Source organism: Oreochromis niloticus, linkage group LG3 (genome assembly GCF_001858045.2).
Source record: "Oreochromis niloticus isolate F11D_XX linkage group LG3, O_niloticus_UMD_NMBU, whole genome shotgun sequence".
NCBI lineage: Eukaryota > Metazoa > Chordata > Actinopteri > Cichliformes > Cichlidae > Oreochromis > Oreochromis niloticus.
In genome coordinates this window covers 8,920,067-8,946,894 of record NC_031967.2, presented here as the reverse complement: position 1 = coordinate 8,946,894, position 26,828 = coordinate 8,920,067, and the positions used below count along the sequence as shown (strand labels likewise).

General features: G+C 40.1%; 1 protein-coding gene across 1 annotated transcript in view; it reads right to left on the bottom strand.

Annotated features, from left to right (window-relative positions):
* dnah2 (dynein, axonemal, heavy chain 2) overlaps positions 1 to 26,828 on the bottom strand; it is a 59,502-nt gene that overhangs the window by 14,978 nt on the left and 17,696 nt on the right. Inside the window, 46 exon segments of the mRNA XM_013265664.3 lie at positions 257 to 390; positions 556 to 704; positions 1,013 to 1,163; positions 1,666 to 1,732; positions 1,879 to 2,027; positions 2,229 to 2,351; positions 2,579 to 2,743; positions 2,875 to 2,991; positions 3,303 to 3,472; positions 3,720 to 3,861; positions 4,064 to 4,180; positions 4,373 to 4,583; positions 4,863 to 5,002; positions 5,129 to 5,261; positions 5,847 to 5,986; positions 6,183 to 6,343; positions 6,569 to 6,736; positions 7,156 to 7,305; positions 7,462 to 7,592; positions 7,706 to 7,791; positions 8,074 to 8,262; positions 9,063 to 9,167; positions 9,327 to 9,551; positions 9,738 to 9,933; positions 10,036 to 10,127; positions 10,421 to 10,573; positions 10,694 to 10,852; positions 11,013 to 11,150; positions 11,897 to 12,033; positions 12,618 to 12,735; positions 14,191 to 14,409; positions 14,714 to 14,839; positions 15,787 to 15,939; positions 18,494 to 18,621; positions 18,765 to 18,945; positions 19,263 to 19,452; positions 21,577 to 21,683; positions 22,009 to 22,203; positions 22,430 to 22,540; positions 22,888 to 23,013; positions 23,132 to 23,224; positions 23,589 to 23,806; positions 24,115 to 24,253; positions 24,590 to 24,770; positions 25,350 to 25,432; positions 26,634 to 26,790. Coding sequence (XP_013121118.2) covers positions 257 to 390; positions 556 to 704; positions 1,013 to 1,163; positions 1,666 to 1,732; positions 1,879 to 2,027; positions 2,229 to 2,351; positions 2,579 to 2,743; positions 2,875 to 2,991; positions 3,303 to 3,472; positions 3,720 to 3,861; positions 4,064 to 4,180; positions 4,373 to 4,583; positions 4,863 to 5,002; positions 5,129 to 5,261; positions 5,847 to 5,986; positions 6,183 to 6,343; positions 6,569 to 6,736; positions 7,156 to 7,305; positions 7,462 to 7,592; positions 7,706 to 7,791; positions 8,074 to 8,262; positions 9,063 to 9,167; positions 9,327 to 9,551; positions 9,738 to 9,933; positions 10,036 to 10,127; positions 10,421 to 10,573; positions 10,694 to 10,852; positions 11,013 to 11,150; positions 11,897 to 12,033; positions 12,618 to 12,735; positions 14,191 to 14,409; positions 14,714 to 14,839; positions 15,787 to 15,939; positions 18,494 to 18,621; positions 18,765 to 18,945; positions 19,263 to 19,452; positions 21,577 to 21,683; positions 22,009 to 22,203; positions 22,430 to 22,540; positions 22,888 to 23,013; positions 23,132 to 23,224; positions 23,589 to 23,806; positions 24,115 to 24,253; positions 24,590 to 24,770; positions 25,350 to 25,432; positions 26,634 to 26,790 — 6,723 coding nt within the window.

Genomic DNA, 26,828 nt, shown 5'->3' with positions numbered 1-26,828 from the left:
TTAATCAGTTGCTCTTCTTCAAAGTACTTATTGCCTTAAGTACTAATAAGAGAATAATGGAAGTCGACACTTTTTCTGTTCCTTATATAATCCCTGGTTCTTATGGAGGTACAGTAGGTATGACTACTTTAACAAAAATGTTATAATTACTATTACTGGTACAGCTGGTGGTAATAAAAGACTGGATCTAAACTGAACATTGTCCATTATGTGAGGAAAATATTGATGAAGAAGGACAAAGGTCAGTGTTTGAAACCTGAGAATCTCATCCTCCAGGTCCTGCAGGCTCTTCTTGCCAGAGGCAATGCTAATCACCAAAGAGTCCTTCTGCTCTTCCAGCTCTGGACGCTCTTTGTGCACCACAGTTCCCAGTAGTTGGGCTTCTAAACCCTGTGTGTATGCATGCAAAATACACAAAAATCCAAGTGACAGGAAAATTAAGACGGCATCTAATACTTGAAACTGCATGTAGACAAAAATTAGGAGTTATATGGAGTTATTAAGTAGCCAGAACATACAGAGGACACATATTGTTTCACAGACATGCATGCTCACCTGCTCCTTAACAGCAAAGTTTACTATAGTGGTCATTGCCGAAATCTCTGGGGTGTAGTGGGGGTTAGAAAGCTTGGTGGTGATATAGAAGCGGAACTCAGGACTGTACTCCACCTCCTTATCACCCAGCTTCAACAGCAACCTGCCGCCTGCAAACATGTAGACACATAAACATAATGAATTCATGCACCTCATATCCATCCATCTATCCAGTTTCCTCCACCTGTCCTAGAGGCACACTCACATTCATTTAGAATTATAAATGAACTTAACCCCATGCGGTCTTTAGACTATGGGTGGAAGTACCCTGGCAGACACAGGGAGAACATGCAACTCCACACAGAAAAGTCTCCGCCTGGATTTGAAACCACTCAACCAGGTAAAGATTTATTTCACCAGCTGCTATTTTAAAGTGTGACTTTGCCTATGTGTGTGTGTGCATGCATTTGCATCAGACCTATGCGTGTCAGGGACTTGTTGAGAACTGGGTTGAGAGAGGGGTCCAATTCCTCCTGGACATTCTGCAGCAAAACAGGATTCCCAAACTGGATGGCATTCTCCAGCACCCGCAGGTAGTCTGGCATTTGAAAATCGATTACTTTGAGACCCTGCGAGTTTGGCAGATAAGAGACAACAACAACAACAACACAGCCTGTCAAACACAAAAACATACCGACAGCCTCAGAAATAATCTCCAAAAATTCCTCATTCATAATAATTAAAAATGTATTTCTTTATAAACTCATCTGAGTGGAGATTTTTAAATGTCAGTGAAGTTCATCTTATTTGCTTTGTAAAAAGTACTGGCAGGCAGTCTTCATAGGTTCAGTAATTACTCGAGGGGATCATGAGTATGTTGGTGCAGTGAATTTGAGATGAGTTGTGATATACTCAGAAAAGTAAAAGGTCAGCTCAAATAAGGGAAATGCATTGCTACCAGGCACAGCAATAAAAAGGAAAGAAGAGAGAGGACAGTTAGAGTTAATGAAAACGTATCTACTAAACCTTTATGGGCAGTCAAACAAAGTTTAGTAATGCATTTTGAGTTATATTTGAGGATGTAATGTTCCCACCCAGCACTTGGTGGGATAGAAAGAACCCAGTTCTTACCCTTGATAGTTCCATCTTTTTAATCCACTTCAAAGCTTGGCCTTGAGGGTCCACCATCAGTGGCCATCTTGACAAAAAGAGCAGAGGAAGATATAAGAATTTGTATTTACACCTTCACACATGGTTTGTAAAATGTAAAACATATCTAAATCCAGAATTCCCCAAACCTAATAATAATAAACTTTATAATAAGATACTGAATGATGTACTGACCGGTTCCCACGGGTGACTATAATTCCGTTCTCAGTAGAAAAAGCATCAGTGGGCAGGCCCTGGATGTTCCAGTCTCTCACCACTGTGGGTTTGGACATAAACACTGCAAAACTGAATCCTGGTGTACATGGGATCCCTAAGCCCTTTACCTGAAGAGAGTGTAAGCAGTTACAGAAAGAAAGAGAGAAGAAATAAAAAACAAGGAAAATAAAAGAGTACAGTATACATGGGTTATTCAGTTGTTCAGTTAAACATTTTAAGAGGGCATTTTTTTCTTAGACGTTCACTAGAAGTTTACTGCACAGTAAAATTTACTGGGTGTTTTAACAGTGTGTTTTTGGCTCTCTGACCTCCTTCATCCAGATTTCAAGCAACTCCTCTCTATAGTTGGAAAGGAAGGGGCCCATGTATGAGAGAAAAGAAGCTGCCAGCAAACAGTCTCCCACCAGATACCCCATATTTTCTTCAAGGCCCTGAAAAACACACAGATTTGGATTACATAAACATGAATGTGGGTTTTTATGTTATGTATTGTTCTTTGCCATATTTTAAGTAGTATTTTAAGTTTAGACACAGGTGATACAGCTCACCTGGGAACACGATGAGGTGCTGCTTTTTTAAATTCAATGCACATAAAGTTACTCTAAAGTTACAGTACTTTTTCCATTGCTGTGTCTGTGTGTGTGTGTGTGGGGCGTACAACAACTCTCTCCTCCCAGCGGACCCTCTCTCCAGCAAGTCCAGTCACCAGTTTGCCAGCGCGGTCCAGTTTCACCTCCATCTCATCTGATTTCTTCCTCAAACTCTCCTTCATGGCCAGTTTTTCACTGTGTTGCTTTTTCAGCTGCTCCAATTTTTCTCCCAACTGCTCACAAACATGCAGATACAGAACGATTATAATAATGGAACGCCATTATGCTCTTTTGCAAACTGAGCTCTCATCAATCAAACGCTTATATCTGTCTGGTGGTTCCATGATGTATTGGTTCTTCATACCGCTCGTAGTTTGTTCTGAGCCTCGGCCAGTGCGGCCTGCTTCTCTGCTAGCTGGGCCATGGCAGCATTCAGCTGGGCACGCTTTGGTTCTACTACCCTGTAGACACGACCATACACCTGGAAAAACCGTATAAACATTCATGGATTTAGTGTTGCCCCAGACTCTCTTCATATGTAATGGAGCTACTTTTTTGTTACTGTTCTTATATTCTACTTTCTTGGGCATGTGCTTTCTTCTTTTGCTGTAGTGTGCTTAAACTGCACTGTGGCTGACAGTATCTTTTGTTTATCTAAAATCCATTATATATCGCCACGTTTAACTATAATCAACTACCACTTACTATATGCTAGCAGGTCTACGGTTACTATTGTTATTTGCAAACATGTTTACAAGTGCACGTGTGTGACTGTGTGTAGTGACCTCTTACCTCCATGGCTCTGACCCACATACAGAGTGACTTGGCAGCTAGCGATACTTTGCCGATTATCTCTGGCTGGAAGTCCACTTGTTTGCAGTACTGGCCAATCTTCCTCAAAACACGGTCTGATATATTATCTTTGTCAAAATTAACCAATGTTTTGATGAAGTTGGCCTCACCTGCCAGAGACGTATGACAGTCTGTTAACAATCAGTTGCTGTATTAAAGATGAAAAAGAATGAGTACATTTAACCACTAATATAACATCTACAATCACCCTTTTTCCTCAAAAAAGCTGACTGTAACTGTGGACTGTAATTCTCTGGTTGTGCTGTACTCATTTTCACTTCACTGTTTTGCCTGTTATTTCTGTTCTTTTGCCAAACTGTCTCTTCAATTAATTTCTGCACTGCTGCTGTCTCTCACCCAGCTGTCTCTTGGCCTCTGCCCAGGTTGGCTCTTTCTCCAGAAGGGTCATAACAGCATGCATCACTGTCTCCACCAGTGCAGGAGGACGGCCGTATGATTTGATCTCTGTCATGTCCTTCTTATTCAGAGACTCCAGAGCCTATGTGCAAAAACATCAATGTGTGGTTGTTAGAAGGCTCAGTCATGTGAAAATCCAATACAAATAAGACAAAAAACACATGCCGAGTGGTACTCATAGCAAATTACTCACCAAATACCAAAACGCCACAACCAGACAATATAATGAACCAAGTAAGCGCATACCTCTTATTCCATTAGAGCAGTCAGCAGGACAAACATACCTTCATGGCTTCTTCCAGGGCAGGCAGGGCCTCGTCCAGGTCTCTCTGTGCATTCTCAGCCATGGCTTTACACTGCAACTCTTCTGCCCCAATTTTCTCATTTTCATCACTCACCGTCTGAATGCAAACACACAAATGTGAACATGTTTTTATTCATTATTCTGTTTTTCAGTAACAATCTACCACACAACATTTCAAACATAAACCAGTTTTAATTCAAAAGGATCTTTAGGTGACTCGTGGAAATAACCCATGCAAATATTACTTCAATCTCTGCAGTGAGTTATGTTCATGTACTGTAGCACATACCTTCTGCTGGCTGTCGGCTTCTTTCTTTTGTTGCACAATGACGGACAAATATTCATCACACTGTTTCTGGAACTCGGCAACCTGCTTTTTGGCCTCCTCGAGCTCTATAGACATGGCCTCCACTTTCTCCCTCGTTTCACTGATTTTCAGAAGGCCGTTACGCAGCTTGCTCACCTGCTCTCCCAACTCACCGCGTTTCTCCGCCAGTAGTCTGGATCGGCACAAACACATTTGCAAACAGAAGCCCAGCAAGCTGATTTTAACAGAGATGCACATTTAGGGAAAGCAGAGCTATTTAACCACCAAGGAAGCGCAGTAGAGAAGAGTCAGGCAGACTGCAACTGTAAATACCCTCAAACTCATAACCTACAAGAGTGCAGCGTATCTTCATTGCTATCCAAGTGAGCCTAAACCACTAGTGAAGCATTTCAATGTGGCAGGAAAAGTGAAGACAAGCAAAGGAGGAATTCAAGGTTAAAAAGCTGCTTACTTCTTGTATCCTGACACCAGCTCCAGGTAGTTTGTTGGTGTCACATAATTTTGTCTCCTCAGCTCCAGTTTCATTCTTTGGGAGACTTGTGCTACTGACTGGTGTGTGGTCACAAAGATACTGGCAACATTTGTCTGGATCTAAAAAGTCACACAGAAATGTAGAAATGTTACCTTGAGACAAATCATGTAATATCCTCTCCCCTCTGTGCTTAAATGCTCAAATGTAAAAGTGCACGTGTCTCTCTTTGTGTGTGCATGCCTCACCCCTTCCATTGAGCCCAGTTCCATTCCATCCAAGTACCTCTCAGCAACCTCCAGGAGGGCATCTTTGGGCCATTCACAGAACCAGTCTATAGTGGTGCAGTTGACAAGAGCTGGGTACTGGAGGATGCGGTTCCTGTAGGCAAACAGCCACTTCTCAACATTGTGCAACTGCTACACTGCACTGCTAATCGCAACAAGGATTAAAAGGCCTATCACTCATAACAAGCTCTTCCCTTAATGCTTATCAGCGAAGAGCTGTTTTTATCAACAAAGAAAATGTGTGTCCATCTGTTTGCTTACTACATGTTTGTGTGTACAGACAGCTGGCTGTCTGTCTCAGCACGAGTCCTTGCTCTAGAATCACTCAAACAATTTGACCTTGTTTATCTTAGATGACTCACTGTTCTAACTGTAACTTTGAGGAGTGCTGTAGGGACTAGTCACTCTATAAAAGGCTGCCAGTGGATTCAAATGTATTTATTTACAAATCTCCATGACTAAAATGATATCATAGAGGGTTTACTGTGTTCATTATACCTGGAATCACAAAGTGGATTTCTCTGTTTGAATACTGTAGCACAGCAAAAAACACTTTCATCCCTTTCTTCCACCAGTCCCACATTTATTCGGTAGTTTAAAAAAATCTGGAGAAAAAAAAACCCAACAAGGGGGCAGGAACTTCTTGTCAGTCAGGATACATTACATAAATAGACTCTACCTGAATGGCTCTCCCACTGGACTCAAGCAGAGCACAATGTGCAGGTTGTTCCTGACTCGCTCGATCAGGTAGCTGAACAATGAGTCAGGAGTCTCAGCCACATTGTCTTTCCTGGCAGACTCTGAAAGAGCATTGGATACCTACAGGCAAAGAGATAGCATTACACACTGCATGAGGATATGAGCATTTTGAATCTATGCTTTGTGAAAACCGATTTCATTTAAACTACCCATATGTTACCTTTTGGCTTCATAGAATGAATAAATATGGTATGGAAATCAAATGATATGCCCTAGAGATAGAAAGACACACTGGCAAGATGAAAGCTATACACACCTCTACAAACTCATCTGGCTTATATAGGTTAGGCACCTCTCCTGAACTCAGGATGTTATTGATATCCTCGAGGAAGGATTCATCAACAATCTGGGTGTCATTGAACAGAAAGACTGTGGGCTTGTTGTCCACACCCGCCAAACGGTATAGCTTCTTGATGTCTAGAAACCACACACACACACACACACACACACTTAAAATCCCTCACTGTATGTTGGAAACTAGTAAACACATTCAACTTATGCAATGCTGACATCCCCGAATTTCCTAATATTATTAAATTGGCATGTTTGGTTTTAGCTTTTTTCATTTTAACTTGAAGGTTGTAGATACAATCACAGTTTCTCAAAAGTCTGTCAATGTAACGGTTGTGTGGCGGATCTCACCCTCTCTAAACTCCAGTTTGCGGTACTGCTTGGTGACTTCCACTTGGAATACCTGGTACTGACATATGAAGGCAGCTATCTTAGACAGGCTTCGCCGACCTGAGCCCCCGACACCTACCAATAGCATGTTGCCTCTGAGCTCTCTGATCACTCGAATGATCCGAGTAACTGCAGAGAGAGCACAAAGATATAACACATCAGCTTCACCCTGCCCGGAAATCCCAGGAGGAAACACAATATAAAAACTAAAGTTAGTGTAAATTAGATAATAATGCACTGCTACTGACTTAAATACCATGCCACAAAACAGCATGCTGACAGTATTGAGCGTGCTGATAGGTCCTTTGTCTCTCAGCTACATGTGGCTTTTAGTTTTGCTCTTTTTCTCTGTTTTTCAGAGCAGTTTCAAGATAGATCTGATTCTTAAAAGTGAGAAACTGATCCCAGCAAAGACAGATCAGAGCAGTTCAACAGTACAGTGACTTGTGGGTGGAACTGAAACTGTGGGTTGATGCATCAGGTGTATTGCCCTGTTTTAAACATGCATACAAATGTGAGTGGTTGTGTGTGTTGCATTTCAGATGTACTGTGTTCGATGGCATCTCTGAAGAGCACCAGGTTTGTAGGCACCACGCCAGGTGTCAGATTATAGTCCTCCTGCTGTGTTTCCATGAACTTCTTGAGACTCTTCAAGTCCTGCAGGTCCTCATAGACAGACGACTCACTCATGAAATCACCTACCCCACAGAACAAGAATAAACGCATGTAAACATTTTGACATTTTCTGGGCTGGAAATGGAATTAGAAATGAACTCCTAAACTCATCTGTGAGAGTATTTTAACAGACATTGGAGAAACACTGCTTTATGCACAGAATGCAAATAATTAAGTACCAAATATTGGTGGTTGCTTGTTCGGGCAGATGCTGTGAAAGGTGAGGTCAAAGAATGAACCCAGTTTTTCCTCTAGGAGAGAAATAAAGGTATCCATATCGCTGTGGTTTACGAGCCGATCTGAGAAAACCCTGGAATTGACAAATTACATCATCCAGATATTATTCTCTGTATACATGACACAAATACCCGTGAATTTTAATTTATAAAGCACTGTAGAAAGGCATTCAAATACTGTGATCACCTGAAACATTCATGGATCCACAGTCTAGTAATGTTGGTTTTAGTATCATGGAAGTCTGGATGAGCTCTTAGTAAACCCTGAAACACCTACAAGAGATAAACAGGGGGGGAAAAGATATATCACAGAGCATTTTAATTTCAAAGGTACTAAATAATTCAGAGTTTTCATTAAAATCTGAATGAACTCATGAAGACTGTTACCTAAAAGTGTTTAGCTAAGAAAATGTGTAACCAAGTGGATATGTGTTATTCTTACCAAGGTGAAGTTTAGTTAGGAAGTTTTTTATGGAAAATGCATTTTAAGTAGTCTTTGGTCGTACTATTTATGTGCTGTACAACAGAAGTTCATATTGATGTACACAACTGTACCTTGGAGATGTCCCTGAGGTTGAAGAGGTAATGTATCTTGGCTGGAGTGGGAAGAAAACAGGCAGTGACGCCATTATACAGTTCTAAGGTGGCCTGAGTGAGAACCTTTCCAATGGGCTTCAGCTCCTCCTTAAACTCCTGAAGCTTTTGGTTGATCATGGCACTGTAGATGCACTTGATCTGGGAGGCCTGCATGCAGAGAGGAAAGGCAACAACATTCCCAAAACACAACATGCAGGCATGTCAGTAGCATACCAGGATAATGCAGGTGTAGTGGTTACAACAGCAAGATAATTTCTTACATATTAGAGATTAAAATCTAATTTCATGCTGCCCAATTCACACATAAACCAGGAAAAGCAACTAAAATTTCAAGTGTTTAGATCGTGAATGCAGCATGGCTCCAGCAATTTTTAAAGCAAATTTAATTTAGCTCTTCTAAGGCAACAGAAAACAGGGTTGAGATTGGAGTCAGATAACTGATGCTAGTTGATAAATGAAAATACTAAAAAGAGACGGTGATTAGAAGGGAGCGAAGAAGAGATTGAACAATAAAACAAGGAAATTATAAACATGCCCCGAACTACAAAATAAGAGTAACAAACACATAAGGGAACAAAGAGGGAGGGGGGAGATAGTAGGAGGTAAATTAGCAGGGCAGCGCACAGGCGGGCTACAACACAACTGTAAACTCAAGGGTGTTAGAAATGTGAAAGAGAACACATTTTTACAGCATTTGTGATTGTGGCTATAATTACAATCAGGGTCATTCCTGTAGGGTGCCATGAAAAAAGCACTAACAAATAGCATTAAGAAAAAAAACCCAACAGGAGCAAAACCACAGTCAACACTGAAGAAATGCAAAAACGTACCTGTGTAAATAAAGAAGGCATTACACAGAGAAAATAAAACACAACTGCCTGCTAAAATATCACGCTGCTTATTTATTGGAAGAAAAAACAGGAAGACATAAAGACAGCAACACTTACATTAGGAAAAGTCATATTAATGAGGTTGAATCGACTCTGGAAACGCGGCGTGATGTGAGTCCTCCCACCACCAGGGGGCCCCATTGATGCTAGCAAGAACATGTCCTGAAATACAACAGAAAAAGTGTAGTGTCCTCTGCATATAAAACAGAAAACATTTCACATTGTCACACAGTTTAAACCAAGGCCCTTAGAAAGCAGAAAAACCATTTCTCCTATTGTAATATGCCTCACTCATGCCTTCATTAAAACTCAGTTTCTCACCTTGACAACCTTTAGGGTCTGTTTCTTGCGATCATACCAGAAGCCATAGTCAATCCAAAGGCGCAGCAGCTCTAGAGGTGGCTGGGAGCCAAAGAGGTCATGAGCCGGCATGTTGAGGTCATCAAGGAAACACAGCAGGTGTTTCCCACCTGCTGGCACATACACGCCTTTGGTTCTCTTTTCTATGCGACTCTCTATAATGTCCTGGATGTTGTTAGAGGTGGTCTGGACAGCAAACGAAAGATGAAACAGCGTGAATAATCGTAAAACTTTAAAATGTTTCTTCAGAGCATCTACCAGCTTATAACTGTAAACAAAACACAGGCACAAATGAGGCCTAATTAAAGCACAGAGACAAACATCAGCACACACGTCATACACAGCTGGACACAGACTATACAATGAACTGACCTGTGAAGACATGTTGATGGTGAGGGTCTTCCATTTGTTATCTAAGCCCTGCAGAATACTCTGGGCCACTGAAGTTTTACCGGTGCCCACTGGCCCAGTGAGCAGCACAGGGTAGTGTTTCAACACCAGAGACTTAACCAGTAAGTTATAGCGAACAGTGTCCACAGTTGGAACCATAATCTTATAGAATGGAGCTCTGAGGGAAAGGACAGGGAGATACATAAATATGTCATAGATCCAGATCTGGACCCAGATACAGCAGCTGATGTCAGGCCCATAATACCAGATGGTTACTTACGAAGCATTGTAGCGCCAGCCTTTTGGCAATTTATCTTCAAATGAAGCCCAACATTTGTTCTTTGTGTCCACGTAGTACTCATAAACTGTGTCCTGCAAGAATTCATATACGTTAACACTTGACACAGGCTTGCAAGTGTGCAACCATCGACTCAACATAATCATAGAATTAAAAGGTTTGAGTGATAATTGGGGAAAAACAGGTTACTGTGTTGGTCTACTTGTTAAAATTTTTGTAAAAAAATAGTTTATTTACAATTAAAAATAAGTACACTTGACACTGGTTAATTCCCTACCTTTATTGGGGAATGTAATGAGGTTAGAGTGTAGCAGTTATCTCATTTTATATGCCATTAGTGTGTAAACAAAAATGTTCTCTGGAAGACCTTGGCAGGGAATGTTCCCTCCATCTCCCGTAGGAAGTTGTCCATCCTCTTGCGTCCATCGTCGTCAACAGAGGCACACATGGACCAGATAAGGCTGAAGATGAACCACAGTTCCACCATCCTACCCAGGTTATCTGTGTCTGAAGGATTCACCTGAAGATAGAGCAAAAGGAAAATGTATTTAGTTAAAACTAGAGATCAACAATTCATCACTGTTGTGGTGCAATTACCCATGGATGGGATTACAATCTACATTTGCACTGCTCATCATACCCCACTGCTCGATGTAGCCAAGGAGTCATAGAGGCGGCAGAGAGAGGTGACGCCATTAAGTTCGGTGATGGGGATCAGCTCCTTGCAGTTGCTCTTCTTATAGTTGATCGTGCTCTCTATGTACTTCTCGAACAAGGGCTTCAAATGGTTCACTTCAGCCTGTGAAGTGACATAGAGTGACACATGGAAGTAAAGAGAACGGTGCCAGAAAAAACAGAACAACATTACTAATCGTGGTTTCCTCATACTTGTTAACTATACATACTCTTAACTGAAATGCATGTCCTAATGAGAGTTATTATGAGTGACTGTATTGTACTTTGATTCGCTTGTCCAGCCAGGACTGCACAAAAGGCTTCCATCCCAGACCAGTATGATCATTGTAGACCATTCCACAGCGGGACACCGTAGCTGGAGAAGCCACTGCTAGATTCTCCACCTCAAATAGAAGAGACACCTGCAACAAATGAATTGTAGTTTTTATACTTATTCACGAAAGCTGCACACATAATACCAATATGGCAGCAAACAGTAGTCCATAGTAACTGAATGAGATCTGCGATTCAGCAGGTGAAATAACTGCTGGCAACAGGAGGCAAGCATGACCTGAGATAAACTTTTCCCAACTTCCAGTCAACCGACTAAAGTGACTACCACTGAGAGTGACTATCGCTGTTTGACATATAACCCAGTAGTAAACACACCTAGGGTCGCCTAGGCAACCGAAGCTTGAAATGTTTGCAGCAGCCAGCTGTCAGCTTCAAAGCGATGTGGACAAGTGAATCTCTTCCAGCGTGTGCACAGCTTTATTGTCAGCATGTGTGATTCAGCTCCCTCCCTCAGTTAATCAAATAAAGCACAGACGATTCTGGGTGATGATAAGCTGAAATTTTCTTCCATTTCATATGTGAGCCGGATAACAAGGATTAAGCCACTTGAATGCTGCTTCTTTGTCTTATAAAACTAATCTTATCATGTGTTTAAGCTTTTGCTTTTCTGGATTTACTGAACAGAATCTAAAACAGCCTGGCTGCAGAACAAAACTATTTTAGCCACTGCATTTTTGCTGCTTTCCTTGCAGAAACTGATTCAGAACACCGGAGCACTAGAAGAGGACAGCGTGACCATAAATGATATTAGAAAAGGTCAAAAGTCAAATAGTGAAAAAATGCCCATGAGTGTTGTTTCACGATCTGTTCTCACCTGCTCAGGCATAGAGATTCTCTCTCCGTTGATGAGCGTGAGCACTTTGTTGTCATCCATAACTGAGTTCATACTCTCAATCCACAGTGTGTCAACTGGCCCATCAAACACAATCCACTTCTCATCTGGTTTCTCATCTTAAGTGTGGAAAGGAGATATTGTGACAGAGATGTGTGTGATAGCAACATTCACACCGCCAACAAGAAGACAGTAAGAAGTTGATGTACTGTTTAATAGTTCATGAAAAATAAAAGCACTGATTTTCAATCTTTAGATCTCTCCTTTGTAAACTGGCTTCACACTGACACTGATGGCAAGAAACTCTAAAATCAATACTATGTAATATACATTTTGAAACCAGTGTTGTGATCAAGATCGATCAATTATTTCTCTAACAGCTCCAAAAAAAAGGAATCATCCTTCGTCAGTGCTGGATCTCATTTTAAATTTTGACTATTGTGACAAGTGAAGCCAATAAATGTTTGTGAATTAGCTCACCCTACGTAAGGTTAAGCAGATAAAGCTGCACAGCATGCTGTAGCTTCTCAGTGGCAGTATGCACACACGGAACAAAGAACTTATTTTGTTTTCATCATGACTTTAAAAAACTGAGCATATAAAAAACTTCCCTGTGACATTTCACTCAATTTCAGTCAGTTTAGAAGGTAGAATAGGGTATGGTGAAGAATCATCCCCACTGTGTGTTTTTTGAGGTTCTCACCTGCACAAGCTGATCTCATGAGGGACGACAGCACTCCATCAGTCCACTCGTTGGTAGAGAGATCATTCTCGCCATACAGCTCTCCTAAACTGAGGGCTTTAGGATTCAGAGGATAGTCCTGTCAAATGAGACATGAATGGTAAAAATGGTGTCACCCTTTCTGTTTTAAAATTCTGAGTTTAAAAAATTATGAGTTGAGAGTAGCTTGTAAAGAAATGCAAGGCTTTATTTAGCTGAATTTGACCATACCAAGGTTCACCAGTTGCATAAATACATTTTTAAAAAACATTTTTACTATTGAATTTTCACTCTGTGTACAGACACCAACAGAAACAGGCTCATAAGTCAGATGATTTTGTGAAGAGTAGCCAATCTATAATCAGCCAGTGCTTGGATATATTGGATTTGACATGCTTATTGTCTGATATAGGACAGTATGAAAACTTTTTTTTATAGAACAGAAAAGAGAAGTCTGAGCTCATTTTAAAATTGCGTTCTTTCTTCAGCAGATCATAGTCCTGCTACATTGTTTGCAGCACATGTAGCAGAGTTTGCTACATGAGGATCTCATGTATCATTTATAGGCTGTAAAAAAACTAGATATGTGAATGTACGTAAATACAGATCAGTCATAAGATGAAATGCATGCTGATGTAAATGGGGCAACAGTGTTCTAATTTTGTTTATGTTTTTGCTCTTTACTCATTAATGTTTAAACCAGCAGCTATCAGCAGCTTTTATTGTGGAAAGTTAACTTAATGCAACATTTGAATTTGGGAAATATTGAACCATTTAGATATTAATATGACACTTTGTCAGCTCTCAAGCATAACACAAGCTTTAGTAAGAATTGGATTTCAGCTACATTATGATAAATATTCAAAAAGTGGCAGTGATGGTGGAGAGTGAGTCTACAGGATCTGAGGTGTAGTTGTTCTCTATTACAGAGGGAGTTCATACTGTGAGTTTTCCTCTCAGCGATGGGCTTGGAGGAGCAAAAGGTCACACACTTAGAGACTTATGTGACTTCCAATTACTTCACTGAGAAGAGGGAGGGTTCAAACTCTGGACAAAAAGTAGTCTGTCTGGGACAAAAACGTACAATGGACAAAAGATTTGACCTCATTTAATCAAACTGAAGCAAGCAGCCAGCTTCAGTCCCTTTAATTCATGTTTGCCTATTTAGATCTAATCACGGCGATGCTTACTGCCTGTTCTGTAACTGCATGAAAAAAGAAAAAAATAATCCTGTGGCAGTAGTTGAAGGTTCATAGTTGCAGCGTGCTCTCCTGGGAAACCCATGCTGAACAGAGCCATCTGTGCAATCCATCATGTTGATAAGTGCCACCAACCCCAATGCAGTACTTAATATTTATGTTTTTTTCCAGAACTGCTCATCCAAGAAACTTCACTCATTACTGTATTTCTTTAGGTTCATCAGTTTGCATGCATTTTACCATTAAGAATACAAACTTCAAAGTCCGGCAACAAAACATTCTTTCTGATTAAAAAAGCAGTATTACAATAAAAAAAAAAAGAAAAAAGAAATGCTTTCTTCTCTGTCCTAACTAACCTGGACCTGCTGAAAGCCTGGCTCTCCTTTTTGATGCAGAGCAGTCATGGCATTCTGTAGGGTCCTCCAGGTAACACTCTTAGCACTGCCTGTCTTGCCCACCAGCATGGAGGAGTGTCGAGAGTTTTTAGTCTCATAAAGTTGGATGACTTTGGTCACGGTGAAGGGTGTCACCTGCAAACCACTCCGATTAAGCTCCTCCTCCACGGCTTCCTTTAACTGCGAAAATAAAGAGACCAAAGATAGACAAGTAGTCAGTGTGATCACTGACTGTGACGCCCTAAGTGAGATTGCATATATTCAGAAAAAAATGTGATACAGTATGAAAGATCATAGGGTCACATTTTTTAAACTTATTTTTGACATCTTAATGCACAAGAACATTGACCAAGAGAGATATTATATTATTTGTTTGGCTTTGTCCGCACAGAGAAAGAAAAAGACATTCCTGCAATGTTTCCATTTTTTACCAGTTGTATATCAAATCCATGCTTATCTTGACTGCTGATTTAGATTAACGTACTTTGCCGTAGTCTATTACAGGTGTTTCTACGGCAGGGAACAAGTCTTGAATGATTCCACTGAACAATGGCAGGTCAGCAGAGGTCAGCTTAGCAATGTTCATATCCTTCATAGCCATCAGTAGGACCTAAGAATACAAATACAGGTACAGAGTTACTCATGATTTCCCATTGGTCAGCTTATTTCTAAGAGCTTGATTCACTAAATGGGAATGGAATAACAGGACAGCAACAAGAAGCAAGCAGCGCTTATATAGTGAAATATAAAAATAGGCATTAATTAAAACACACAGTAAAGCGATCGCTCTCCTTTCATAAGAAAGGATTTTGTCATAAATCTTCATTCATGAATGTTTGCATCCATACTTTACATTACTGCCATCTTGTGACCGCAGTTGGCTACCATCTCTGGAAACAGAATGAAGGCAGTTTGCAGAGCTACAGAAATCTGTACGTGGTTGACGTTCTCACGGGCGTGTTCATGACTCAGAGACAAGCAGTTTGCAGCTAGTTGCTTGCACATGCGGACTGTGACTCTCTAATGGGAAATTAGTGTGCAAGGCAAGCTGCTGCTGCTGGCTCTGCTTTCACTGCTCTGAGATCAGTTATGAGCTTCACTTTTTATACAAAAACGGCTAGCATTAGCAAGTAAGTGAGTACTCTGAATTGTGGTTGTAACAGACGAGTTTTCTCTTCGTAACCATCTCGTGTGCTGTAAGAAACTTTTAATAACTCATTTAGCACATTAGTAATGAAATTAGTAATTATGCACTCATATGAAAACAGAAAACAAGCCTGTTTCTGTGTTTTTGGACAAACTTGACCCATTTTTAAACTTAAAAAAAAAAGCAGTGTAAATAAATCAAATATTTGGGTTTTTTCTTTATCTCTTATTTTGTGAACAATATCAACTAGTTTCTGTAGTGTGTATGGCTGTAGATGTCTAAGAGTTCCTAAAAGATAAAAGTTCCAGTATTTATATTTTTATTCTTTTCAATTGCCTTCAAACCACTTGTGTGTGTGTGTGTGTGTGTGTGTGTGTGTGTGTGAGAGAGACAGGAAGAGATAAACATACTTCTTCATCAGGAACATTTGGGCAAGCGCGCCGCTTCTTTCCAGCAAAGCGAAGCAGAGAGGTGAGAGCACGAAGGCCAAAATCATAGTGGTCCTGTTTGGACAGCTGCTGCACCGCCAGAGAGTACAGAGTGAACACTTTCTTAGCAAGGACCTACAAGGACAACATGAGAGGGAAATTAAAATTAGCATAAAGACAGACAGAAAAAAGGAGGAAAAGGGAAGAAGGGTACATAGGATTAAAATTACAGTGTGACAGAAATGAGACAATCCACAAAATGCAGCACGTGTATTTAACCACACCAGCAGCTTCTTCTGTGGGACAAAACATTAATAGGCATGTAATCTTCATGCTGCAAGAAAACAAGGTTAATAAAATAAAATAAAATGGTAACGTCCATTTAAAATGTTCCAAAGCTGTAGCTGTGGAAACCCTTTTTGTCTGAGTGTGTACTGTACTGGATGTGAGTATTCACAGCTCATGCACAATTACCACTTTCATTTACTTAAGCTTCACTAATGCTTCATTTGCATACTTATTATTACTTGTTAAAGCATTATATGAAAATATTTTTAATAACAGGAACCAAGACCTGCCCAAGTTGGTGTCCTTTATGTATGTATGACTCTCCAGCTTACACATACATAGAACAACAACATGCACTTCTAAATTTAGCAGCACTGAGAAGCTGTGCTGTTTCAGTACGTGGGTTTTTGTTGCCCTTGTTGCTTGGTCAATATCCTTAATTGTCTAGACCTTTGGTTAGTTGCAGCTCCCAACAGGATTCAGCACTGAAAAAGAACCATTTACCCTAGAAAGTGTGAACATGCTCACAATGCTCACACAAGGTCAGTAAGAGGGCACTCCTTTTTCACCAGAGGGAGATCACATGTGATCAGCAAAGTCACAGCAAAGAAGGCTTCACCTTAGGTCGATCCAAACGAAAAAAGCACTAATACACTAACAGGCACCACTAAAATGTGAGGCATCATTTTGGAGCTATGTGGGTTTTTAACCCCTCCACCTCCTCCACATGCCAGGTCTTTGAATAACTGAGTGGCTTTGTAGAATGTGATGAACTTGATAAGGTAAGGGAATACTGGTAATAAAGATGTATCTTTATCTGTGTAAAAAAATCTCATCTGCTGATTGGTTCAGCTCTTCGTTTAAGCTGTGATAGTTTAACACGATAAAGAAATTATTGTTTGCATTCAGAACTGTGTAAAGGGTAAAACTAGTGCACAGATAGCATTTCTTAGGCTGACACCTGAGGTATGCAGATAAAACCTGCAGAGAAGTCAGCCTAAGAGGCTTAAGTGAGGTTTGTCAACAAAAAAGCAAGAAAAAAATCTAATCTGGTGTATCATCAGGACTCTTACAACATTTTAGTTTTGTGTATACAATTTACAGATTGCTCTGTCACTCATTGTTATGCACGGGATAATTGAAGAGTTTAAGATTATGGAGGAGCTGGCACGCAAGCACTCAATGAAGTACTTACACTCTAACCAACAGAGTAGTAGCATTTTGTATGAAGTTAATTGTCTTTTTTTAATGTTATATTTGGCCTTTTTCTGGCTTTATTAGATAAGAACAGTGAAGACTAACAGGAAAGCAGAGAGAGAGGGGAAGACCTGCGGCTAAGAGTTGGACTCAAACCCGGGCCGGCCGCTCTCAGCCGTACGGGATATATTTGCCTGTTCATCCCACTGAGATTTTTAGATTTTTCAAAAACATCCACATTTAGTTTGCATAAGTGTTTTTAAGGTGCATTTTACATTTCCATTGCCTAATTGTAACATCTCCTCTTATCAGTAGCACTTTATAAAGACATAAAATTAATAATTAGCAGAACTGAGTTCAGCTTATTAGCGCAGGTCTCCACAACCGTCCCAGTTTCTCATGTGGCCCCCTGGGAAAATTAAATTACCACCCCTGCTGGGGAGATAAATTTAAGGCATACTAGTAACAATAATTTAAAACTGCCATTTTTCACTGGAAAAAAAAAAACAGTTCCTATGACAATTTAGTAACATGGTGGTATGATGAGTGCAGGGTCTTCGGTTCAAATTCACCACACAGCTCTGGCCTTTCTGTGTGGAGTTTGCATGGGTTCTACGGCTTTCTCCCACAGTCTGAAAACATACATGATTAATTAACTGGTTATTTCATATTGGCCATAAGTGTGAATGGTTCTCTGTGTTAAGGTATACTGGCAACCTGTGTTGTGTGTGGGTGTACCCTGCCTTTTCATCCTATGATAGCTGTGATAGGTTCCAGCCCCCCTGCAACCTTGAAGTAGATACATGGATAGATGAAAACTACCTGCAATACTGTCTGTGACCTACTTCGTCCTTGCACCTCATAAATCTGTTTATCCCAACACTTATATACTGTAATGTAATCTCTTCATGCTCCAGGATAAACTCCAACTCTTTTAAGCAGTAACCAAGACTACAACATTACCATTCAAACACTTGCTTGCAGCATTATTCCTGCAGAATATATTACTGTTTTGTTGCACTAAAACCAAAGCAACATATTTGTGTTAGACCTGTAGAGCAACAAATCTAATGCTTTTAGCAAAGAGCACACTTCAGCCTTAAATGCTAATATCACTTAGCTTTACTTTGCTTGTAGCATTAATGCCTTCTGTTACCTTCCCAGAACAGTGCTGGGATACAGTTTTCATAGAGTGTGTTAATACCTTGCAGTCATTGAAGCCCTCACCAAAGAGCAGGATCTCAGCAATTAGAGTAGAGTCAGGCACCACCATTGATATAGGTCTGAACATGGACTTCAGGTTGTCAGGAAGCTCAGTACGACCAGCATAACCTCAGGAAAACAAAACAAAAAGAGAAAATAGATTAGATTAGGATAAAACAGATCTTCATGTACAGGTCCCCTCTTCTGGCAACTCTTGCTCTATAGGTTAATGTTCAACATATGGTGACAATTGCACAATTTTGTTGACCTACCGGGATTCATGGTGACAAAGATGCCGCATGACGAGACTAGACGGATGTGTTGTCCCTCAAAATAGAGCTTGGGCTGCAGAGCTGAGAGAGCAGACAGGATGGAAAGGATCTGCTGGGCCACCACCGACAGCACTTCAATGTTGATACGGTTGAACTCATCAAAGCATCCCCACGCTCCTGTCTATTTGAGGTGGACATAATGAAATACACACAAATGTGAAATCAGATTATGTAGGTTATGTTTTTTCCTTAGCTGACATGCAAAACCTTTGGCCTGCCTAAGGGTCAATACCACAAAAAGAAAACGCTATTCAGAATTTACTGAAGCCAAAAAGGTTTCAGCCAGATGTTTTTCATATTGACATCATTACAGTGACCAGTCATGTAACAGTCATGTACTACACACAGCTAGTAATTACTCAAGCCATGAAAAGCATTATGTACCAATTTTTACAATTATTGTGGTCACCCGATATCATCATCTCTACTACTCCCTACCTGTGCCAGGCCAGAGTACATGCGTCCCATGGACTTGTAGTCCAGTCCTTCAGAGCAGTTGACTACGATGACATACATGCCTAGAGCTTTTCCTAAGTCCTTTACTGTCTCTGTCTTTCCAGTACCAGCTGGGCCTTTAGGAGAGCCTCCACGGTGGAGATGAAGTGCTGTGGTCAGTGTCATGTAACACCTGAAGTAAAACACTGACATTTACTTTACAGACAAATAAAAATGTTGCAATACAAGTATTAAACAAATACTTAACTAGTTAATTGTGCAACATGGTATTAATATTTTTGTTACCCGCACAAGACGCAAAAAATCAAGAAAAAAACAAAAAAAAAAGTTTTTTGCTTTATCTGTATCTTCAAGTCACTCAGATGTCAAAGTTTCAAGATACCCATCCAATTCACCCAGTTAGGCCTATAGACTGTTTCTACAAAGATTGGTGAAAGAGCGGAGCACGGTGAATTCCAGCATTGGTACCATGATCGGATGCCACCAATCCAGTCGTGAAATTTCCTCACTGCCAAATATTCAACAGTCTGCTGTTAGTGGTATTATACGGTATTATGGTACCTGTCTCATTGTTCTGTTCCAATAGTAAAGTTCGGCAGAGGGGGGATTATGGTGTGTTTTTTTTTCTTCCAGGATTTGGATCCAGTCCCTTAGTTGCAGAGAAAGGAACTCTTAATGCTTCAGCACCAACATTTTGGACAAGTTGATGCTCAAAATTTGTGGGAGCAGTTTGGGGACGGCCCCTTCCTGTTCAACCATGACTGCACACCAGCGCATAATGCCAAGTCCATAAAGACATGGCTGAGTGAGTTTGGTGTGGAAGAACTTGACTGGCCTGCACAGAGTCCTGACCTCAACCTGACAGAAAACCTTTGGAATTAATTAGAGCAAAAGCTGTGAGGCAGGCCTACTCGTCCAACATCAGTGTTTGACCTCACAAATGCGCTTCTAGAAGAATCGTCAGAAGTTGTCAAAACAGCTGAAACTGTTACAGCTGTGACATCATATTAAACCCTGTGGATTAAGAATGGGATGTGTATATGTGAAGGTAAATGAGGGATCACTTTTGGCAGTATAGTATATCTATAAGGTTATCCAATATGCCATTATGACATAAACACATACATATTCTGACACATATTTGAAACAATACCAGTTAAGCTGGTGTAGCTATATATTTTGTACAGACAAAGATTTATTATAGGAAGAGCTACAAATACATAACTATTATAGAAGAATATTATGGGCCATTGGGCTACTGATAACTTTTGCTTCGTAGTCATCACCAGTCTTAGTAGTCAAACCACAGCCATCTTTAAACGTGAATTTAATTTTTGTCTTGATAACCTGTAAAATTTTGTGACTGTCTTGTATAATGTGTACTTAAGGACTTGTAAGGACATATGACCGAAATGCACCACATAGCTATGCTATGGTTTTGTCTACATTTACATGCAAAAATAGCACTCAGAGACCATCTTGACAGACAGAATGTCTTCTGTTTTATTTTTCACACACAGTCTAGTGACTATCCAAGAACTCCTTTATGTGCATCTCTCTGTCTGTCAGTCAATGAAAAGAACAGATGGAAAGACGTGTACCTGTAGTGGGAGAACACAACCTTGGCATATCATAAATCTGATCATTGAATGTAGAAAACAGAAAACTTTTACACAGTCACTGTACCTGATGCTCAACAAGGGTCAGGGAACTGTGTTGTGAGCACTACTTATCATTTCCAAAGCATCCAAGTTGAATTGCTATATATCTTCCACATTTTTACAAATATTAGCCAAATAAAAAAATGGAAAATGTAATGATAAACAAAAAACAAATATTTGAAGAAGTGAAAATTTAACTCCAGCCCACTTTTTGACAAACACTTTAGTGCCAGTGCGTGCTACAGTAGGTTTTTTTCTAGGACCAAAAAGATGCCCAAGGTGAAAATCATTATATCTGGATGTCGAGGCTAGTAACTAATAAATCTTAAAATTAGTAATTTTGCTTTTGCTATTGCTTTCACTAATCTTTTTATATGCAATTACACGTGAACCAAACTTGAAATAGACTACAGTAAAAGACTAACAGCAGCATCCTGCTCTATCATTGTTAGCTATTGAATTATACAAAATACTAATCCCAGTGAAAATCACTCCTAAAAAAAAAGGTGTCCAAAAAGTCCAAAAATAAAACCCAAAAATATATTTAACATCTTTATGAAAACTTGTGACAATGACAGGCTGAACAGGGCACTGCATTTGTTAAATGGTGCATTAACTGAGTAATATGATGTCACCTGTCAGTAAGCGGAGTAATGACGAGCCGTCCCGAGTTGCCCAGGTACTCATATCCATAGTTGAACTCTGTGTTGGTCTGTCGTATTATACAATTCATTGCATTCCCCTGGAGTAAAAACCAAACCAAACCAAAAAAAGTTCAAATATTTTTTTACTAAATTACTAAGCTTACATTAAACTAATGAAAGTGATTAGCTAGTACTTTCATTTGTCTATACAATATGAAAGCTGTATAGACCAACATAGCACAGCAGGCTAGCTCAGACTAAGTACTGTTTTTTAACTTATAACAAAGAAGATGCTAATTTAATCCCATCTTTACTAAATGTTACTTATACCACCTGCATAAATGTTCCTTTAACCACCATAATCCACTGATAAAAGCAATTTATCAACTCACCTGTTCTATCAGTGTCTTGCAGTCAGCTTACCTGGTCTTTTTCCCAGTAAAGCCGCAGCTGAGAGACCCACTCAAAGGCATTGACATCGTAGCAACCTGCCTTGGCCAGCTTATCAATAACATCCCGAGCATGAACCTCTACTGTCACCAGAGCTACGATCTTCAAACGCAGGACTTTGGGCAAGTTACCACGAATGATCTCTGAATAGCACTGAAGCATGGAGACCTGAGAAAGACAGTTGTACCAAAAATTTGACAAATTTACTTAAAGCGTGGTCAATTTTTATTGCCAACATGACAGCTATGCACTATAACTGCACACAATACCGACCTTGACTTGAATACCCAAATGTTTTTATGGATATAAAATAGTGTGACACCAACAACCAAAAAAAGAAGATATTTACACACTTTCAGAAAAGTTTAGTGAAGTGGCAAAAAGTCAGTCAAACCTGTTTCTTCTTCATGGACTTCAGGGGGGCTTTGTCAGCCCTCTCTTTGCAGATAATGAGAGCTCTTGTGACATCAGCAGTCCACTGGATCTGACTAGCTGTGATTATCATCTAAAACAGGAAGAAATAATCCTTGTTTTAATCTTACTTGAATATTAAAATTATACAGGTTACAAATGTAATGACTTCTTAACTTTATAAACTAAAAGGACAATGAAATAAATTTGATACAAATAATATATAAGTAGAGTAAAGTAGTGTATTGCTTAAACTATCCAAATACACAAGGTGAGTAAATCTCTTTTAAACTGGAAGGAAATAAGTTTTATTTAAGCCACTGGGATTTCTACATTATTAACAGGATGTGCAGGATCAGTAACTGCATCAGTGTCAGTGAATGAGAAAATCATATAAGAGAAAAAGAAAAAGCAGGACAGGAAAGCCAAAAACAGACATACCTGTCCTGGCCAAGCTCGGACCCATTTGTCTCTTGGTCCTGATGTCCTCTTCAAATCTACAAGGCAGTCCTTCAGCGCCTCCTTTAGTGAAAGGCGCATGCTATGCTCCAGCTTGCACAGCCACTCCTGCAAGCACACGTGCAAATTAACTGGTGCTCACATTCAGTATCATGATCTTCTCCACTGCATTTATCACCACAACACCCCTGTCATAATATAGTTCGGGTCATTGTTAGTGCTGTACCTCCACAGGTTTGTTCAGTTCCACTTTTTCATATAAAGAAACAAACTCGCCGTCAGCAGAGAACATCCCAGCAGCTAGTGTTTTAAGCTTTGTCTAGAAAACACACATTTTGAAGAAAATCCAGTTATTTCGGACAAAGCGGAGTGCTTCCAGTACATAGAATGTGGTTTTATATTATTTAAAGCACAATCAACACAAAGAGAACACTTAGAAAACTTCACCAGTTTCCTTAAGAACACTGCACAAGGGCTTTTAATTAACTCTCTTTAATTATCTCTGGTCAATCCAAAAAATGTAAATACATATGAAATTGCATCAAAAAGCAGATATGAAGAAACACAAGCCATGAAAATTTGTAACGATTACTGCTCCTTACATATTTACATGGCTGCGCTCAATTAACTCTTTTGTTAACAGTAAATGTGTAGCACTGATCACACAGTATGATTGTTCCTGCCTTTTCAGTAGACAAGCTCTTAATGTTGTCAAAACACTTCTTCAGGTGAGGCTGCATGGCTTGTGGATTCTGTGATTGTCCCAAGATGTCCAGCACGTCATCATTGGACAGGAAATAGAACCTCGGGAAGATCTGCCTTTTGGTCTCCAGGTATATGTCCAACGCTTTAAGGATTTCCTCCAGCTCAAAACCCATCTGTGACAGCTTCTCTGGCAAACCTGCAAGGCACAGAGGTTGATAATAGACTTAAGACACATTTCAGTTTTACAAATTAGATGGAAGTCTTTTTGGTGAATCCAAATCCTTGTTTTGGTAACCTCTTCTATACTGATATTCTAGATGTTACATATTATGTTAAATATTTTTTAATAACATCAAAAAAGTTTCAAACTTACATTTGAGCTCTGAACTCATGAAACATTCTTATAGAGTTGTTAAGTGATTTTTAGGGCCTGAAGACATTCAGAAAAAATACTGTGTGCTACAGTTTTAATAAGAGCACATTCTTTAAAGTAACATGTCATACCAGGCTGGTGTGTTCCCTGCAAGGCATTTTTATCCTTGTGGAGACAACCCATAATGGTTTTCCAACTAGAACTTATGTCTTCAAATTCTTTGCACTCATGAGGCAACTGCTCCCGGATGTCCTTTCCTTGGAAAATGTTCTGGGGGAATAAAAGAGCATTTAAATATATAGTTACAGACACTAAAGAACAAAGAAAGCTCCATTTTATCCTCAAAAAAGAAGAAAATGAAATGCTCAAAGAGAGCAGCAAGAAAACTGAAATGAGAAAACAAAACAAGACAGCGATGGACAAAGACTGAAAAGGAATGACAACATGCAACTAAAATGTTATCAATACAAGAAACTTCCATCCGTTGCATGCACAAAATAATTCATAAAAATAATACATGTATAAATCAAATAACTAGTATTCAAATACAATAAAATGATCAAATATATTTTTAAAAGTTAAGTACTCTGTCTGGGTTGCTTGTACCTCCAAATAAATCCAGTGCCGTTGCACATTAAGGATCATCTCAGTGACTTCCAGCACATGGGAAAGCTGACGCTCCCAGTGGTCCACCTCCTGTTCAAAGGCTTTGACAAAGCGAGATGCCTTCATTGTGGACAAAATAACTTGGTTGTCCTCCAGTGCCTGGAAAACCTCTTCTGTGCTCCTGGGAGACACAAGGAGGGTAAACATGACCCCTGACGACTGCTTAAAATTGGATTGTAAGACTAATGTTGCTTCACTCTGTTAGCTTGACGCAGTAACAATGTTTCAGTGAAACTGTTGCACAGCTGTGGTGCCCTGTTCTGCATTAGCCGTGCACAGAGTCTGCTGAATTACAGTGTCACTGTGTATCTTCCCCTCTGCCTGCTTTCATCATGTTCAGTGTGGATCAGCAGCACTGTCAAATCAGCGGCAATGGCTCAGGCCTGCTGATTAAACTGGATCTGAGGTCTGACTCAGTTTGTATGCAGCTGATGGCTTAAACATTCCCGCTGACACATCTGCTCATTCCAACTTCATAAACAAGGCACATTACTCTCAGATCCATTCGATATACGCTCTGTAGTATACAGAGACGTAACACAGGCGTGTAGAGTATGAAAACCTAACCGCATGACAGTGCTGAGCTGTACTGAACTGTGGGTGATGCAAGTACATAAATGTATGATGGATACTTAAGTTTGATGGAAAACTTCTTTTTCTTTTCTTCTCTAAACCGTGCCTTCAAGGCTCACTTTCTCACCTCAGTCGATAGTGGCCTTCATCTTTGTAAGGTGCTATGTCCAGGGTCATTTCCTGCCACGTCTTGGTGATACCCTTCAGACCCTTCAATGTCACACATAAAAAGTACTGTTAAGAGAAAAACCACACTGACCTAGCTAAATAATGAGGAAATATTTCCACTCTTTTCATATTGACCAAACTTGATTGATGAGACAGTCATATGACCTGATTAATGACAGAACACAATTCATCTTAGCTTTGTAGTGTATGAATTCACTGGGGATGGAGAACTTTTAAATTTGCATAATGACAAAATTTCTTTTCCAATCGCTCTTTTGTGACCTCTTCCAAGAGATTCTTTTTCCTATCACTGGGTCTGAGGTGGCGGGAATAAGAATTAGCACCTCCGAGTGCGAGCTGGTTTCAGCTGGGAAATGGTGGAGTGTCCAGCCCGGGTCAGGGACAAGGTGCTGCCCTGAGTGGAGGAGTATCTCAAGGTATTATGAATAAGTGATCAGAGAGTGGAGAGGGGAAAGTGCTGTTAAAGATTAGTGCTGTTTTTGCTGTAATGCGGATGCTGTAGTGGACTGTTGTAGTGAAGAGTGTGAAAGAGTGTGTTCGATCTATGTTCCTACCCTCACCCATGGCCACGAGCTCTGGGTAGTGACTTAAAGAATGAGGTTGGAAATACAAGCAGCAGAAATGAGCTTCCTCCAGAGGGTGGCTGAGGTCTCCCTTGTCACTAAAGTGAGTAGTTCTTCTATTTGGTAGGGACTCAGATTAGAGCTGCGACTCTGTTACTGCTACTATAACCGACTGAGGTGGTTTGGGCATCACATTCGCTAGAGCGATTATATCTCTAGGCTGACTTTGGAAGGCCTGGAGATATAATCTCCCACCCGAATGAGCCGAAGGAGGAGGCTGACGAGAGGGAGGTCTTGGCTTAGAGTGCTGGCTCCATAACCCAGAAAATGGATGGCTGGATGAATTGTGTGACCCACACATACATCTCTTTTGGCAGATACTTTTTGGACTTAAGTTTTTCTTTATTTTACTCTGAATTTTCTGGTGTTATATGTCTATTAAGGGAAAAGATTTTATCAGTAATACAAAAAGTACATTTCCTTCTTAAAACCCCTGGAAGGAAACACTTTCTGAAACCTAATGGAGAATTTAAATTTCAGATCCTGACAGGGTAATACTGACTAAACCACATCAAACAATTGTTCCCTTCAGGCTCGGTTTCACTCACAGTGCTACTAAAGTTCCCACTGAGCATCTGTCTATATTTGTAAAAAAACACCTGTTCTATGGAGAGTTCCTTGGTGGCGGCTCCAGAGATCTCGCAGATTTTGCCAGTATACATGTTGAAGCCGAGAGATATGATCTTTTCCAGGGTGAATTCGGCACTGGTTGGGTCAAAAGAATACTGCAGCTCCTCAGAGATCTGCTTCCAGTGCCTGAAAGAAGCATTTTAAGTTAAGTTATTCTTGTCCCA